The following is a 15,470-nucleotide window of genomic DNA, read 5'->3' on the forward strand; positions in this document are numbered from 1 at the left end:
GGGGGGGGGGGGGGGGGGGGGGGAAGGGGAATGAATAAGTAAGATGAGGGGGAAATATCTGATAGCAATTATTCTCCATTTTCATTTCCCTTCGTCATTTGCATAGAAATAAGTGAGCAATAGGGCATCGGTAAAGAGTAAATTTTAATTCTTTTTTTTTTTTTAAAGTTGAAATACAGTCGATTTTTACCTGTATTTTCTTATCAAAGAGGCAATTACAATCAACAGAACATTTTAAACACTCCTCCAAATTCATATAGATCCAAGCTTGAGAGGTAAACAAGCACTCTTTTACTCTCAAAAGGAAGGATTTTCCTGCCTAGTTTTAAATAAGGGTGTAAGCGCTTAGGTTTAGTTGGTTTTAATCCTGGACTGCTAGTCTAAAAAAGGAAAACAGAAGAAGAGACGGAGGGAGCGAGAGGGCTAAGATTAGGGAAATGAACAAACGGGTGCAAAACACTCAGAATACTTGCCTGCCAACCTACTACGGCTATCTTTTATCCTTTTAAGAAAGTCTGCACCTAAGGCCCACCAGAAGATTCAAATACCGCGGGTCTAGCCGACCAGACCACTCCCTTTGGGGCCTCCAATGTATAATATCTATTAACGTTACGACTCTAAATCATGAATATAAACCAGCAAAGCTCAACCAGTCCTACTGTCCCGAGTTGAAATCAAAGTAGAACACGAACCAAGTGAGATGTGATGTGATACATACCCTTCTCCGATACTTTTTCGATGTGAAACTCTGAGAAAGAGAGCCGATCGTTTGTCTAAAGGAGAAAGAAGGAGGGGAGCTGGCACGGTATTTTTAAGGAAAAGACGCTAACTTATTTTGGGTCAATTGGATTCGTTTGTCGGCTAGTTTAACTCACTGAGATGAAGTTCGAAGAATGGTCTCAGTAGATGAGAGCAGAACAATGTTTCTGGACCACGCAATCCATCATTTACAACAATAGCAACACCTAAACTAAAACAAGCACCCCAAGTCCAAGGAGGGTAAGAACAATCCGAAGTACACACAAAAAAAACCAATACTTTCAACGAGTAGCCTATTAATTACCACGGCACTGTGAATAAAAGTAAGATCCATAGTAGAACCAAAATCTATTTAATGTGTATACCAAATAGCGAGATTTCTTAAAATCAGTAGAAGTATCTTTCCAAGGATTATGAACTGCAGTCCAAAAAACAATATCAGAGTTCGAATAAACCAAACACCGGTACACCACTGAGTAAACTACTCGTATCCTCAGAATCAAACAAAGCACCAACAAATTCCACAAAAAACGGAAGACCGAAGTAAGCCTCAAGAAAAAGAGGAAGCAGAAAACGAAGCGCGAAAGAGTGCAGAAGGTCGCTTTCCGCCATTAAAGAGAAAAGGAGGACAGAATTATACCTTCACTTGGGAAGAGGAAGCTACAGTGTCTGGCGCAGTCATCTTCAACCTCGCCTTCTACTTGCTCCCAAACGAACACGCAAAAAAATTAGGGCAGGAAAATAGTAAACTAATGCTCTGTTACTATTTATACTTTTCTTTTTCGAAGGAAGGTGTTGGGCGTCTTTTCACTTCATCTGGATATGAAATTGGGCTTGGGCCAGTTGTAAGATGGCCCATCTTATAATTTGCTGGAAACAGGCTTAATTAGAAAATGGGCTTGTAGCCTGTTAGATAATTAATTAATATATATTTAATTACATTATTATTTATTTATTATAATTAACTAATAGTACTGTGATATCAGTTGGGAGGAGAACAAACCACCATAATAGGTGTGGAAACCTTCCCCTAGTAGACGCGTTTTAAAGCCTTGAGGGGAAGCCCGAAAGGGAAAACCCACAGAGGACAATATCTGCTAGCGGTGGATCTGAGCCGTTACAAATCGTATCAGAGTTAGACACGGGATAGTGTGCCAACCTTCTCGTTGTTCCTCGAAGAGGGTAGACATGAGGCGATGTGCCAGTAAGGACACTGGGCCCTAAATGGGGGTGGATTTGAGGGCAGTCCCACATCGATTGAAGGAAAGAAAGAGTGAGGCGGTGTGTTAAGGACGCTAACCCCAAAGGAGGTGAATTTGGGGGCGGTCCCACATCGATTGGAGGAAAGAAAGAGTGCCAACAAGGACAAACCACCATTTATAAGCGGGTGGAAACCTTCCCTAAGCCTCGAGAGGAGGCCGAAGCCTAAAGAGGATTATTTTTTAATATAGATAAAATTGTAAATTTCAAAAGGTTAAAGACCAATCCAATAATTATAAAAAATAAAAAAAAATTACTAAATAGAGACTTAAATGTTAAATTACAAATTTATATCTTAATATAACTTTAAATTTTTTTAAAAATTAGAAAATTAACTATTTATTAAGGTATTATCTAAAAATAGTAAAATAAGTTTTTTTTTTTTTATCTTATGCATTAAATGAGTTATTAAATGTTTGACATTAAAGTTTAAAATAAATGGTTGAAAATTATTAATTTTTACAGAATTATTTTTACTTTATTTTTCTTATTTATTAAAATTAATTTGTGAATGAGAAAAAATAAAATATTATTTAATAAAGATAGGTTTAAAAATGAAAATTTCCGTAAATAATATACAAACGGGCATTTGATAGTTGCATGTGCTCATCATACGTTTCTGTCTCTCTTTCACTTGGGGCCTCGTATGCCGGTGCCGGGTCTCGTGTTCTTACGACTAGCCGCTGCATCAACAACCCACCAGGTTCGTTTTCCTCGCCCAGGGATCCAATTTGTGTTGTGGATCTTTGATTCTGATGTGTCATTTCCTCTTGTAAATCTTAAATTTGTTTAATTCTGTTGGATTTTTTTGTTGGAAATCTGGAATTTCGGATTGAACGTTATTGGTGATCTGCTCGATGGTCGATCGAGAGAACATACATCGATTTCATTTTCGGCTTTTGGGTTTTTAAGAAGGCGAAATGGGTGATGAATATAAGAATTGAATCTTGTTTGTGTTGGATTTCTGTGGAAATTCGGGGATTTGGGAATTCTTGATCTTATTGTTGATTTGGTGTATTCTTGCAGAGTTGACTTGGGTTGTTGAATCCACAGAGCGAGTTTGTATCGAGGGATTCCATTGAATTGTAGGAAATCCTGAAATCTGGTTGATCAATGGCAGCTCTTGTGCCTCCAGGGGCACCTCGGCCCAATGAAAGCAACAGCAATCAAGCTCCAGCACCACCGCCTAGTTACTACCCCAATTCTCAAACAAATCCAGGTTCTTTAGCTGATAATTTTCACAATATGAATCTCAATCGACCTCCTTCAATGCCCAATTCATTCCCCAGGCCTCCATTTGGTCAATCGCCACCTTTTCCTTCGTCGGCACCCCCACCAACTGGGATTTCTGGTGCGCCACCTCAATTTTCACGCCCAGGTCCACCCCCGGCTTCAATTACCCGACCTAATATGCCTTCATCAGGGCCTCCACCATCTGCATTACCTCCCAACATGGCTCCAATGAGACCCAGTGGGCCGCCTGTTGGACAACCATCTCCATTAGTATCTAGGCCACCTCCGCCAGGCGTTGGGGGTCCTGGCCAACCCTCTCATAGGCCACCACCTTCAAACACTGTTATTTCCTCAGGTTTGTCCAGTAGTTCAGCTGCGCCTCCCCTTGGTGCACCTCCACTTGGTGCTCGTCCAAGTGCAACATTTCCCCCTTCTGGTAGTAGCCCAAGCATGCCTCCACCAAATTCTCAGAGTGGATCATTGAGTAATGGCCCTCCAGCATTCGCTCAGAACAACTTCCCTGGTGGACCACGTTTTCCTCCAGCAGTCAATGCACCACAAGGTCCTCCACCATCCGTTGGTCCTCCACCAATGGGAGCATCTGTTCAGACTCCATATATGCAGTCTGTTCCAGGTGGCCCTGGATTCTTGGCTCAATCAGGTCCTCCCGGGCAACCAGCACCACCATTTCAGTTGGCATCTCAAGGACTAGCGCCACCTTCAGGTTCCCCATTTGGGCCACCAACATGGCCAATGCAAGCTGGTCAGGTAGCCGTTCACTTTTAACTTGTTGAGTTTATGCATTATGTAGTAGTTAGGTGAAGTTGCAAACCTATGCTCAGGCTTGCATACACTTGTAAAAATATGTGTCTGTGTATACATATTCTTTTTTTGGGGATTGAATTAGAGAAAGAATTTACAAGTTTTTGGACATGCGCTTTATAGGCATATGGTACCTACTCTACTACATAACTCCCAATTTTAGACGAGAGGAGAGAGTTTCCAGATTTATCTTGAACTGCAGAAAGTCAATAATTTGTTGATTGATTTGTTTAAAGTCAGAAGACACATGAAAAAAAAAAAAAAAAATAGCAGAAGTTGCCCATTGTGTCATGTACAGCTTCTTTCGATTTTGTTTTTCAGACACATGTTTCAAGTACTTCCTTTTCATCTCGCCCATACTTTTGTTTTTTCATTTGTTTTCATGAAAGCTAGGTTCCTTGTTTGGGAAAAAAACATGATCATTTTCTTTTTTTGAACACAAGGCGACAGCTCCTCCACCTATTACTGGTCAATTGCAGCCACCTAGAATGTTTGGGATGGTGCAACCTCCACCTAACCAATCTATGACTACCATCTCACCTGCTATTGGTCAAACTGGATCTCCTGCAGCCACACAATCGAAAATTGATCCCAATCAAATACCAAGGCCCGTTCCAAATTCATCCGTTGTCCTGTTTGACACTCGTCAAGGCAACCAGGCGACTCTTCCCCCGGTACTTTCTCAATCTACATGGTGTTAATTATGTTCTACTTTTTTATTTCCCCCTTCTTTGATATCCTGTCCTAGGGATATTACTGATAGTCTTGTTGCATGAACATGAATTTCAAATTTATTTACTTCAGCTTGTGTTTATTTCTTTCAAGCTTTAATGTTATCATTTCCTTCTTTAAACTTTGTGAAGCCTGCATCAAGTGAGTTTATTGCAAGAGACACTGGGAATTGCAGTCCACGTTTTATGAGGTGCACCATTGGCCAGGTGAAGGACTAGTTTTCATTTCATCATTTTCCCTGTTTATCTTTTGCTTCATATCTTCGTTGATGGCTGCCTTGCGAAGTCTCTGTATCTTGATATCTTATGGTCTCTGACTTTTCACAATTTTCAGATCCCATGCACAGCTGATCTTTTGAATACATCAGCCATGCAGTTAGCTTTGCTAGTCCAACCATTTGCTCTTCTACATCCTTCTGAGGAGCCCATCCAAGTGTGTAATGCATCCCTTTTTAGCTATTCTTAATAAGCTAAAGATGCAATGATAACCGTTAGACTGTATCTTTGAACATTTTCCTTCTCATTATATCAATGAGAGGTTGTTTCTTGTTTTTTTTATTTTTTTTTATTTTTAAAAATAACAGTTAGGTTGTAGATTTAGTTTTTTTTCCTCTGTTAGTATTGTTATTTTTTTAATGGAGTGTAAACTTAGTTAACATCTCATTATTTTCTCATCAAAGAGTTAGTTTATCATAGTCAGGTGATTTTTTTTTTTACTTTGGCTGTAATGATGCCTAGACTCTAATTAAACATACCAACAACTGTCAAAACGAATGAAGAATCTAATCCAGCAGAACGACAATCTTTAACAGAAATTACACGATTACCCTTATCTTACTATATCATCAGCCTTCAAATGAATTTATTTGTTGTGCAATGGTTATAAATACACTCTTGTTTCTTTAATTTTTTATATATTAGGAGAACATTGTTGCAATTTTTTGGTTTTTTATCTTGTCAAGTGGTTGAATTTTATTAAACAGTGATGCCATTTGTTTATTCAATGGATTTTATATTATAGGTTGTGGATTTTGGGGAAAGTGGGCCTGTCCGATGTTCTCGCTGCAAAGGCTATATAAATCCTTTTATGAAGTTCATTGATCAGGGAAGGCGATTCATCTGTAACTTATGTGGTCAGTGAAGATGTTTGCTACTTTTTTAGTGGGATATTTTCATGTTGTTTCTCTTAAAGCTTGGAAATTTGTTGTTTGATTGACATAGGACTATCATTCATCATTTCTGCAACTAGGTTTACTTACCATCTTCGCATATTTTCTGAATTCGTGATGTCACTCTTGGTAATTTTTTAGTTAAGGGCGTTACTTTGAAGCTCATTACCTATCTGGCTTCATTTCTTTCAGTCACCTCCTTATGGTTATAAAATACACAATACTGCCTTTTGTCGAATGTCAAAGGATTTCTTGCATGTGTGGAATTCTATTCTTCCTTTCCTTTGTAGGTGGTGACCTAAAATCCTGTGCCATTCCTTTTTCAGGTTTTACTGATGAGACTCCTCGTGAATACCACTGTAATCTTGGTCCTGATGGTAGAAGAAGAGATGCTGATGAAAGGCCCGAACTGTGCAGGGGAACAGTAGAATTTGTTGCTTCTAAGGAATACATGGTATGGTAGTTGGTTTATGTTAGTCCATTAGCATGGACATCAATTTCGTTCTTATCTTAGGTGTTTAGTCATTATTGATTTTTAATGGATGGAGACCAGTTTCCTTTTTTTTTTCTTTTTTTTTTCTTTTTTTGCCAATAAGAAACAAACTGATAATAAACAAAATATGAGAGAACAGCCTCAAGTGAATGGGATGAGGAGGCCCTTGGCAACAAAAACTAAGCCATTAAGGCTCACTAGTTTCTCGAGCTATATATCCACCTAGTTTCTTCTACTTGTTAACTGCTACTCTTGTCTCTCCACGCAGTAACCTTCATTGACTGTTACTTTCTTTGTTTGTAATCACTCATCACACAGTATAGTCATGGAAATAGAAGGATTACAGATAATTATATTATCCATTTATCCTCCCAAAATCCTATGTTTCTTCCGCTACCCATTTGGCCATTTTGAAGTGGACGAGTTTTCCACCCTTGCAGAGCACCTAAGCTGCTCATCCCTATATTTTCTGTTGGTGATTTTATGCTACAAGGAATATTGTTCGAGTAAAAATCTCCATCCCAAATGACTAAAAGTGCTTTCTTTCTGCTCCTTAAATCTCCTAAATCAAGTCTTCACAACCTGGAGGTAAAGTAACGGACGTCCCAACTTATGAGATGACTTCTCTTCTGAGTTTCCCAACTTTGTCATAAAATATATGTAGGAAGCAGGTTGGCATGTTTGATAAAACAAATTGAACTAGGACCACCCTTTTTTCATTGTGGCCATGCAACTAAATTAGGGAACATGCGATTTTCTTCTTCCAGATCTTGTGTTCTTTTTTTTTTTTTTACTACAAAGTGGTAGATAACCATTTCTTTGTTTTTGTGAGATCCCACATCGTTTGGGGAGGAGAACAAAACATACTTTATAAGGGTGTGAAAACCTCTCCCTAGCAGACATGTTTTAAAAACTTTGAGGGGAAGCCTGTAAAGGAAAACTCAAAAGGAGAATATCTGCTAACGGTTGGCTTGGACCGTTACAGCTTTCCTTTAATCATCTGCTCAGATAGAACACAAAAGTTCTTTGGTTCAACTTTATTAGAGATAGCTTGTCATGTACATGGTTCAAGAGAAATCGCACCTTGTTTTAAGGCAAAGATAGTCGTTCTTTGTCCTTTATGGACCAGACTATGTCCTCTGTTACCACTGTTTTGTGTCCGCAAAGATTTTTGTAAATATTCTCTAAATGATATCATGACTTATTGGAGGGCTTTCTTCTAACCTCTCTTGGCTTTTGGCGTTGGTTCTCTCGCATATTTCATTGATCTATGAAATATCATGTTTCTAATGTAAGAAAAAAACAAACTAATTGAGCTAGAGTTAAGCTGGATTAGGTCTTTTTTTTTTTTTTCTCTCTCTCTTTAGTTTCTTATTCCAAGCTCTTTTGTCTATGTGCATGTGCGCACACAGACACATATAGACATACTGCTTCTGATGCATTTTGACTCCAGGTGCGTGATCCAATGCCAGCTGTTTATTTTTTCCTCATCGATGTGTCCATGAATGCTATACAAACCGGAGCCACTGCTGCAGCATGCAGTGCAATTAGTCAAGTTATTTCTGATCTTCCAGTAAGTTCTACATGTGACTGGATGCATTATATATACATGCATGTGTTTATAATTCATAGCTGTCAATAATACTCCGTGATATTTATACTTTTTTACGAGGGTTTATGATTTTTCCTTTCTTGTGGTATTTGATGCATGACCATAAAAAATTGGTTTCACATGACCCTTAACCATTCTTTTGTTTCTATAACTATTTAAACAGTCTGAAATAATAGCATTGGGTTGGTATGTTGTGGAAGAGAAACTTCTGGCGAATCTGCTTTCTTGTCTTCCATAAACTGAAACTGCAATAATAATAGGCTTTGATATGATTACATTTCTTTTTGACAGTTCAATTTTGCCATTTAAATTTTTAATCCTAGGCGTTGAGAACTGTTGTATCAGTTTATGATCGCCAGACTTCTTTTTTCTTTTTTTTTTTGTTCTTTTTTTGCTTTCAACATCTGGTTTATGCAATTAAACCTTGGACGGATGTCATTCTAAAGTTTGCCTCTGTCTCTATTGTTTCACTATCTTCAGATGGAGTTACCTTGTGTGACCTATGCATAGTTATGTTATTCTCTCAGGGTTTGTTCTGTCTCTTATAAGTGACTACATTCTCTTTTCTGTTATGGATTGCCATTTTTGTTAATTTGACTCTTTGTAACAATCTAAATGCTGTGAAATTTGGTAAAATTCATTCTACGTAATCGAACAATCTTTTACTGCAAATCTTTCCGTTCGTGAATGCCCTTGATAAATTGGACCCTGTATGAAATCTAAAAACGATGTCACCTTGAGGTTGAGGAACTTAGCCATTTGCAAAAGCTTTTATTTGTTTTGCTTGTCTGTATTTTTCTGAATAATTTGCTATTCCCTATTTAGAGTGTTATTTATCATTTTTTTCCTGTTCTTTTCCTTTGTGTTTTAGTGAGTGGTTATTGGATTTGGCTTATATTGATGTTTACAGATAAGATCTATATTGACGATCTTGGAACATATTTTATTTTTCCCCTGTTTCGTCCATTTTTAGCCATATATGAGCTTTATTTTTTCTATCTTAGTGACTGATGACACTTTGATGTTCCAGGAAGGTCCTCGTACATTTGTCGGGATTGCAACATTTGACACAACAATTCACTTTTACAATCTGAAACGAGCACTACAACAGGTCACATTTCAATCATTGTTATCTATCTCCATTTTAGGCATTTCTTTTGTTGTGAGGGTGAAAAGAAAACTGAGGCATCTTGATGATGAATGTAATAACTGGTATTCGGCAGATAGATGGAAAGGAAATCGGATCATTTCAGAAAATAGATGAACGAATACACAAGTATTGTCAATTTAGTTGTACTTGTTTCTCTTCCGGATTCTTGTAATTATTTTGTTTTTGGAACATTTAACTCATCTTTGTTCTTTCGAACCTAGCCTTGGATAGTTGAAACCTGTTTGAGTCTTAGTGAGGTGACCCATGAGCATTATTTCATGCATCCCTTTTTGAGTTGTTAAGCTTTCATCTGGTCCGTTTTCTTGAACCTGCATTCCTGTAAAAGAGAAAATCCTGTAAAGTATCAAATGTTCATTTGGTCTTCAGTCCATATAAGCATGAAACTGAAGATGAACTTCCAAAAGAGGAAAACAAAAATCCTATCGGAGAGAGAAGGTACTGAGAGGGCAGGTTTTTTTGGACTATAAGTAACAGTGTGAACTATAAGTGCTCATCAATGGGCGTATAACTTTTAATTTAGGTATCATCCAGAATTTGTTAAAGAAGATATTTGTTCCTAATACTTTTGGACGATCCCTGCCCTTGGCCTCAATGGAATTAATTAGGGAGATTCTTTGAATGCATATGGTTTTGTTAAGAAGGCTAACTGATAGTCTCTGATTTTTTTACTTGTTTATTGATGTTCTATTATTTCTTTTCAGCCTTTGATGCTCATAGTTCCTGATGTACAAGATGTTTATACTCCTCTGGAGTCTGATGTCATTGTTCAACTTTCAGAGGTTAGATTCTCCAAAATATTTGATTTTGATGAGGTTGATCACTAGATTTAATTTTTTCTTACCTTTCCTATTTCTTTAATAATGTCACTTCTTTTTTGTGGGCATAGTGCCGCCAACATTTGGAGTTGTTGCTCGAAAGTATTCCTACTATGTTTCAGAGTAATAGAACCACCGAATCAGCCTTTGGTGCTGCAATCAAAGTATGTTTTCTGTTGCACTATTATCGTTGACTACTCTTCAATTTGTACTTGTTCATATTCTGAACAAAAATGTCTTAGAATAGTTCTTTTTTGCCAATCAAAATCTCCTCCCAACGCCAAAAAGGAAAAAAAAAAAAAAGACAAGAAAAGAAGAGAAAGAGTAGTTGGGCAAGGCTATATGATTCTTTTAAATTATTATATATTTACGTTAGATATACTAAGTGGTAAAAGCACCCCTTCTATACCCTTCAAATGAAAAAAGGGCAGCTGCAAAATTATAGTAGTCTTCAGAGAAGAAAAAAGTCAGCACAAAAATCCCACAAACCACCTAGACAAAAGCTTTTTACAGGTAGACCCTCCACTTGTTAGTAATAAAATAAAAGTTTTTTTTTTTTTTTTTTTTTTTTTTTTTTTTTTAACTCAACAAAGATAAACAAGAAAGCTTTAGAATGTCCTAGGCTTTAGAATCTCAAAAACATTACCTAAAAAGTACCCCATGTACTTTGCATTGATATGTTTCTGTGTTCTAAGGGTATGCCAAGGTCGATGATGAAACAGTTCCGTAAAGAGAACTTTGTGTTTATTTTGTTGCTAATTTAACAGATTAGTCAAAGAGTAGATGTGTGTGCTGATTGCTCAATATTGATCAGCTTTATTAAAAAAAATTGGCTGAGATTCACTGATCATGTAGACTGTACTGTTACTTCACTAGTCAAAAGCTAGATTTTGTTTTTACCCCTTTTTGATTTTTGCTTTCTAGGTCAGTAAAATAGAAAATTTCTCACTTGAAAATAAAATTATACTTACATTGTGATAATAGTTTGCTTGTTCTATTTGTTAGGCTGCTTTCATGGCAATGAAAAATACTGGAGGCAAAATTTTGGTATTCCAGTCAGGCAAGTTCATAATGCATATTCTTTTATCAAGGATGTATTGCAGTTTGTCTTTTATTTTGTTTTTATTTTTATTTTTTGCTATTTTTTTCTTTAGCATGAAAATTATTTCTATTATTTGTGCACCGTTTGGTATGGACAACCTCAAGTAAGTGTCCTGAGCAAGTTAGACAATAGACGAATAGTGTTGGATTTCAATATGCAAATATATTTGTATTTTTGTATGTACTAAATTGAAACAAGGTGAAAAGGCTACAATGGTATAGACATTATTTGATCTAGGTTGGATAAAAGCCACTCATAAACTGTGAAAGAGTTGCTTATAACAGAATAGGGATGAGGATAGTGTAGGGCTGGAGAGTGAGAAGTGGATAGGACAAGTTTGCAATCAAGTTAAGGTAGACGGTGTTTGTGTGATGGGGGGAAGAAGTAGAATTCTTCTTTTGACCTATTTCGAATAACTGTAAGGCTCAAATAGAGAAAACCTTAATACCTCCGAGTTAAAATACTCAAGACTAAATTGTAAGTTTTTAGGTACTATCTTCATTGATGTTTGACCATCTATATAAGTTGTATAATAACCATTGCTACATCAATGGAACCATGACTCAATCGTAGAGGATCATCCTCCTAAAACAAAGGAAATAACTAAAAATATAGAAATGAAAATGACTATTTTCTTATTTAGCACCACCTAGTGGTTATGCTGCAAAGACTACTTTCCTAATCTAATTTAGTTACTTTTTGTGAAATACAGTCTTGCCATCAATTGGAATTGGAGCTCTTTCTGCTAGGGAGGCTGAAGGAAGAACAAATATTTCTTCTGGGGACAAGGTATTCTTCTGAACTTTTGTGCTGTCTATGTTTTCTTTTAAGAAGGTTGTGTTGCCACTTTTTGCATTTAAATTTAGGAGCATAATATTATCAGGTTGAAAGAAAGTCACCGATTGTACGATTGTACAAATGTTCTATTGGGATCTGTGTGTGAGGATCCTTCACCATGTGGTTGGATAGATAAACTATCCTTGGAAGAAAACTTTCTTTCGTCTTATTCGGTCATACAAATTGGCCTTCCTTCTTCCAAGTCAGATTTTTAGCAGGAAATTACTGTCTGAAAGTAAATGACTTTACAGCTTAGAAGTTTGAACATTGTTAATAGTTTCCTTTAGCCTGTAAATAATATTCTACGCCCAGCGAGCCGCATATAAAGATGCCCAGCAACATATTAAAATTTTATGGCTCTCTAATTATGAATTGAACCTTTCTGGGTGGCAATGGATCCCATTTTTGTTTTATCATTGTTGTGTTGTACAACATATTTTCCGATTGCATAAAGGCTGCAATGAATGATTAATCCTACCCTACGTTATTTTGTTGTGTTAACTTCATAGTTTTTTTTTCTTTGTTTCAGGTATTAGCATACTGTTGTTCGCTGTAAAAATATGAAGTTCATCATTTTACGACTAATTGAAAATTAGTGCCATCATTTTCTTTACACTTTTTTTTTCAGGAGGCTCATAAATTACTACAACCAGCTGATATGGCTTACAAGACAATGGCAATCGAACTGGCAGAGTATCAGGTGGGTGCGATCTTTCTTGTCATGTTGTCGGTGATATATGATAGGATTTATCTGCTGGCACTGGTCAGAGTTTTCTGATCTATTCTTGTCTTCCACGATTGTTCTAGGTCTGTGTTGACGTGTTCCTCACTACCCAGAGTTACATCGACATTGCTTCTATTTCTGTCATTGCAAGGACTACTGGGGGCCAGGTATGTGTGTGTGTTTTTGGTAATTCTCGAGATATACATTTGGACAACTACTTCAAATATAGTCCTGCATCTCTGCTGATGAGAAATCTCATGTATTCTTGCCATGATGTGGTCGTCTGTCTTTACTCATCTGGCAGTTAGTTTCTTTCTTACCTTTAGTTAACAAGCCAACAAATGTTAAATAAGAATAGTCTCAGCCTCCTTTATTCTTCTTACTTCATGTCTTTTGCATTCCAATTATACTACCTTTTTGAGTCATCAATCAAAGCAGTTTCATATTTATGGTTGAGTTCGTAACTTCAATTTTAAACAGGATTAAATAATACATTGGTTATTGATTTAAATATTTTTTCTTTTCAACAGTTCCTTCAAATTTCCTAAAGCAAAGTGGAATTCTCATCTTAAATATTTCCCCTACTTAATTGGTTATCTACTGTGTTACAGGTATATTATTATTACCCCTTCTCAGTTCTTTCAGATCCAGCAAAGCTCTACAATGATCTTAGATGGAATATCACAAGGCCTCAAGGCTTTGAGGCTGTGATGCGTGTTAGATGCAGCCAGGTGATTATTTTGTTTACTTTCAACTAGTAAAGATCTGGTGGCTTTCATTTTCTTTCTTTTTTGAAATCAGCTGTGATTTTATCCTTTTGCAGGGAATTCAAGTACAAGAGTACCATGGAAATTTTTGTAAACGCATCCCTACAGACGTTGACTTACCCGGAGTATGTTATTCTCTACATTGCTACTTATCTAAAATAATAAGCAAATCTTTAGAATAGTGACTGATCCCAACCAATCTTGTCCATGATATTTTCCCATGTTAAGTAAAAAATTTCAAGAGCATGTGTGTGCTACATTTATATATTTCAATGCTACCACTATTTTGCAAATTTCATTTCTTGGTTTGTTAAATGGTTGGATCAACTTCTTTTGATGAAAAAACTTGACTTTCGTTGAGGGAAAAATGAGAAGAAAAAAAAAAGTCCACTAAAAGGACTCAGACTACAGTAAAGGGACTCCAATCAAGAGAAATAAGACCAAATGAATAGTTAGAAAAGAGCCTAGAGAAACTTGAGTCAGACTACAGGGAGGGACTCCAATCAAGAGAAATAAGACCAAATGAAAAGTTATAAAAGAGCATAGAAACAGAGACTCAAAGAGAAACAATGAATCTAACAAGGAACCAAACATCACAAGAAGATCTCTTGCGCACTCTGAAGAGTTTGTTTTCTCTTCCCCTAAAGCCCCTCCAAAATAGTGCACCCCAACCTGTTACAAAAACTGCCCTTTATCACAACAGAGCGGATGAAAGAAAAGCTCCTCAAACACCTTCTTGCAACTCGAGGGCTAACAAAGCTGAAGCTGAACACCTTAAAAGAATTGTGAGGCCGCCTAAGTAATGATTGAATTCTCGAGTTGATCGCTCATAATTTGCTTCCCTTTTTCTTTTATGGCCGGCAACATTCGGCGTACCCAACCCAGAAACTGAGGTACCCTACCCAAAATATTGCCCAACTAAATTAGAAGACGACCCACCGGAGGACGACTTTAGCCTTTCTCTTACGAAAATTTGGGCACAAGTCATGGAGAGGCCCAAACGTCATGGGATTCTAAGAGTGCCAAAAATGAACACTTGTCCTCTATTTGAGAGTTTACCTTAAAGGGCTATTTTTTTACGTGGTTGAGAATTATCCATGTCATCTTTTGCTAGAAGCATTGGGCAGCCGGAGACCTTCACCTCAGTGTACACCTTCATCAAGTTAGCCCTATCTCAGAACCCTATCTCTGCCTGAGATCAGTCCATGGGTACGAACCTTATGGGAAAAACCCCTTTCTTTAGATTAAGGAAGCATCCCATCAAAATGAATCCATTGTTGTTTCTATAGGCTTCAAACTAATTTCCTCATCCCCTTCCTCTTCAATCAAAACCTTTTTGCCCCCTCGGTTGACCCCCACATAGAGCCAGCAATCCCTGAACCAACCCAATTATCCAAAGATGGGGGAATATCAGTACTTAGACCCAATCTTTCTGAAAGGCTGTTCGTCTATTTTTCACCCATGGACAAAACCAAATAGCTCAATCAAGGATCATTCCCACGTGTCAAGATGGTTTGGCCAGCTTTTGATTTGTATTTATTTAATACCTGTACCTTTTCCCTTTCCAGTTTCATCAAACTGGTTCCATTAGCATTGGCTTTTGTATGTTATGATTTTTTGCTAAAGCTAAATCTTTATAGTCGTTGTATACTAGCATGGCATGATGCTATTATTTCCTTGCTGCCATAAAATTATGTACTGCTTTTTGGTTTGTGATTGTTCTTACCATGATCCTCTTTGTTACAGATTGATTGTGACAAGACTATAATGGTAACTTTAAAACATGATGACAAGTTACAGGATGGCTCAGAATGTGCTTTCCAGGTAGTGTCTCTCTCTCTCTCTCTCTCCCCCCCCCCCCCCCCCCCCCCCCCCCCCCCCCCCCCCCCCCCCCCCCCCCCCCCCCCCCCCCCCCCCCCCCCCCCCCCCCCCCCCCCCCCCCCCCCCCCCCCCCCCCCCCCCCCCCCCCCCCCCC

General features: G+C 37.6%; 2 protein-coding genes across 2 annotated transcripts in view; one reads left to right on the forward strand and one right to left on the reverse strand.

The window, feature by feature from the left end:
- LOC111460316 (arginine and glutamate-rich protein 1-B-like) overlaps nucleotides 1–10,740 on the reverse strand; it is a 12,597-nt gene extending 1,857 nt beyond the window's left edge. The window contains exons 1-2 of the mRNA XM_023103519.1: nucleotides 10,722–10,740; nucleotides 1,400–1,494 (exon numbers count right to left, since the gene is read on the reverse strand). Coding sequence (XP_022959287.1) covers nucleotides 1,400–1,441 — 42 coding nt within the window. The 5' untranslated portion in view covers nucleotides 1,442–1,494; nucleotides 10,722–10,740. The remainder of the gene's footprint in view (nucleotides 1–1,399; nucleotides 1,495–10,721) is intronic.
- Nucleotides 2,604–15,470, forward strand: part of LOC111460314 (protein transport protein Sec24-like At4g32640) — a 16,494-nt gene continuing 3,627 nt past the window's right edge. Inside the window, exons 1-18 of the mRNA XM_023103517.1 lie at nucleotides 2,604–2,722; nucleotides 3,046–4,020; nucleotides 4,518–4,748; nucleotides 4,938–5,012; nucleotides 5,140–5,238; nucleotides 5,827–5,938; nucleotides 6,301–6,428; nucleotides 7,921–8,040; nucleotides 9,110–9,190; nucleotides 9,952–10,029; nucleotides 10,137–10,229; nucleotides 11,071–11,125; nucleotides 11,880–11,956; nucleotides 12,633–12,704; nucleotides 12,812–12,895; nucleotides 13,340–13,459; nucleotides 13,552–13,620; nucleotides 15,242–15,319. Coding sequence (XP_022959285.1) covers nucleotides 3,133–4,020; nucleotides 4,518–4,748; nucleotides 4,938–5,012; nucleotides 5,140–5,238; nucleotides 5,827–5,938; nucleotides 6,301–6,428; nucleotides 7,921–8,040; nucleotides 9,110–9,190; nucleotides 9,952–10,029; nucleotides 10,137–10,229; nucleotides 11,071–11,125; nucleotides 11,880–11,956; nucleotides 12,633–12,704; nucleotides 12,812–12,895; nucleotides 13,340–13,459; nucleotides 13,552–13,620; nucleotides 15,242–15,319 — 2,460 coding nt within the window. The 5' untranslated portion in view covers nucleotides 2,604–2,722; nucleotides 3,046–3,132. The remainder of the gene's footprint in view (nucleotides 2,723–3,045; nucleotides 4,021–4,517; nucleotides 4,749–4,937; nucleotides 5,013–5,139; nucleotides 5,239–5,826; nucleotides 5,939–6,300; nucleotides 6,429–7,920; nucleotides 8,041–9,109; nucleotides 9,191–9,951; nucleotides 10,030–10,136; nucleotides 10,230–11,070; nucleotides 11,126–11,879; nucleotides 11,957–12,632; nucleotides 12,705–12,811; nucleotides 12,896–13,339; nucleotides 13,460–13,551; nucleotides 13,621–15,241; nucleotides 15,320–15,470) is intronic.

Source organism: Cucurbita moschata, unplaced genomic scaffold, assembly GCF_002738365.1.
Source record: "Cucurbita moschata cultivar Rifu unplaced genomic scaffold, Cmos_1.0 Cmo_Scf00023, whole genome shotgun sequence".
Classification (NCBI taxonomy): domain Eukaryota; kingdom Viridiplantae; phylum Streptophyta; class Magnoliopsida; order Cucurbitales; family Cucurbitaceae; genus Cucurbita; species Cucurbita moschata.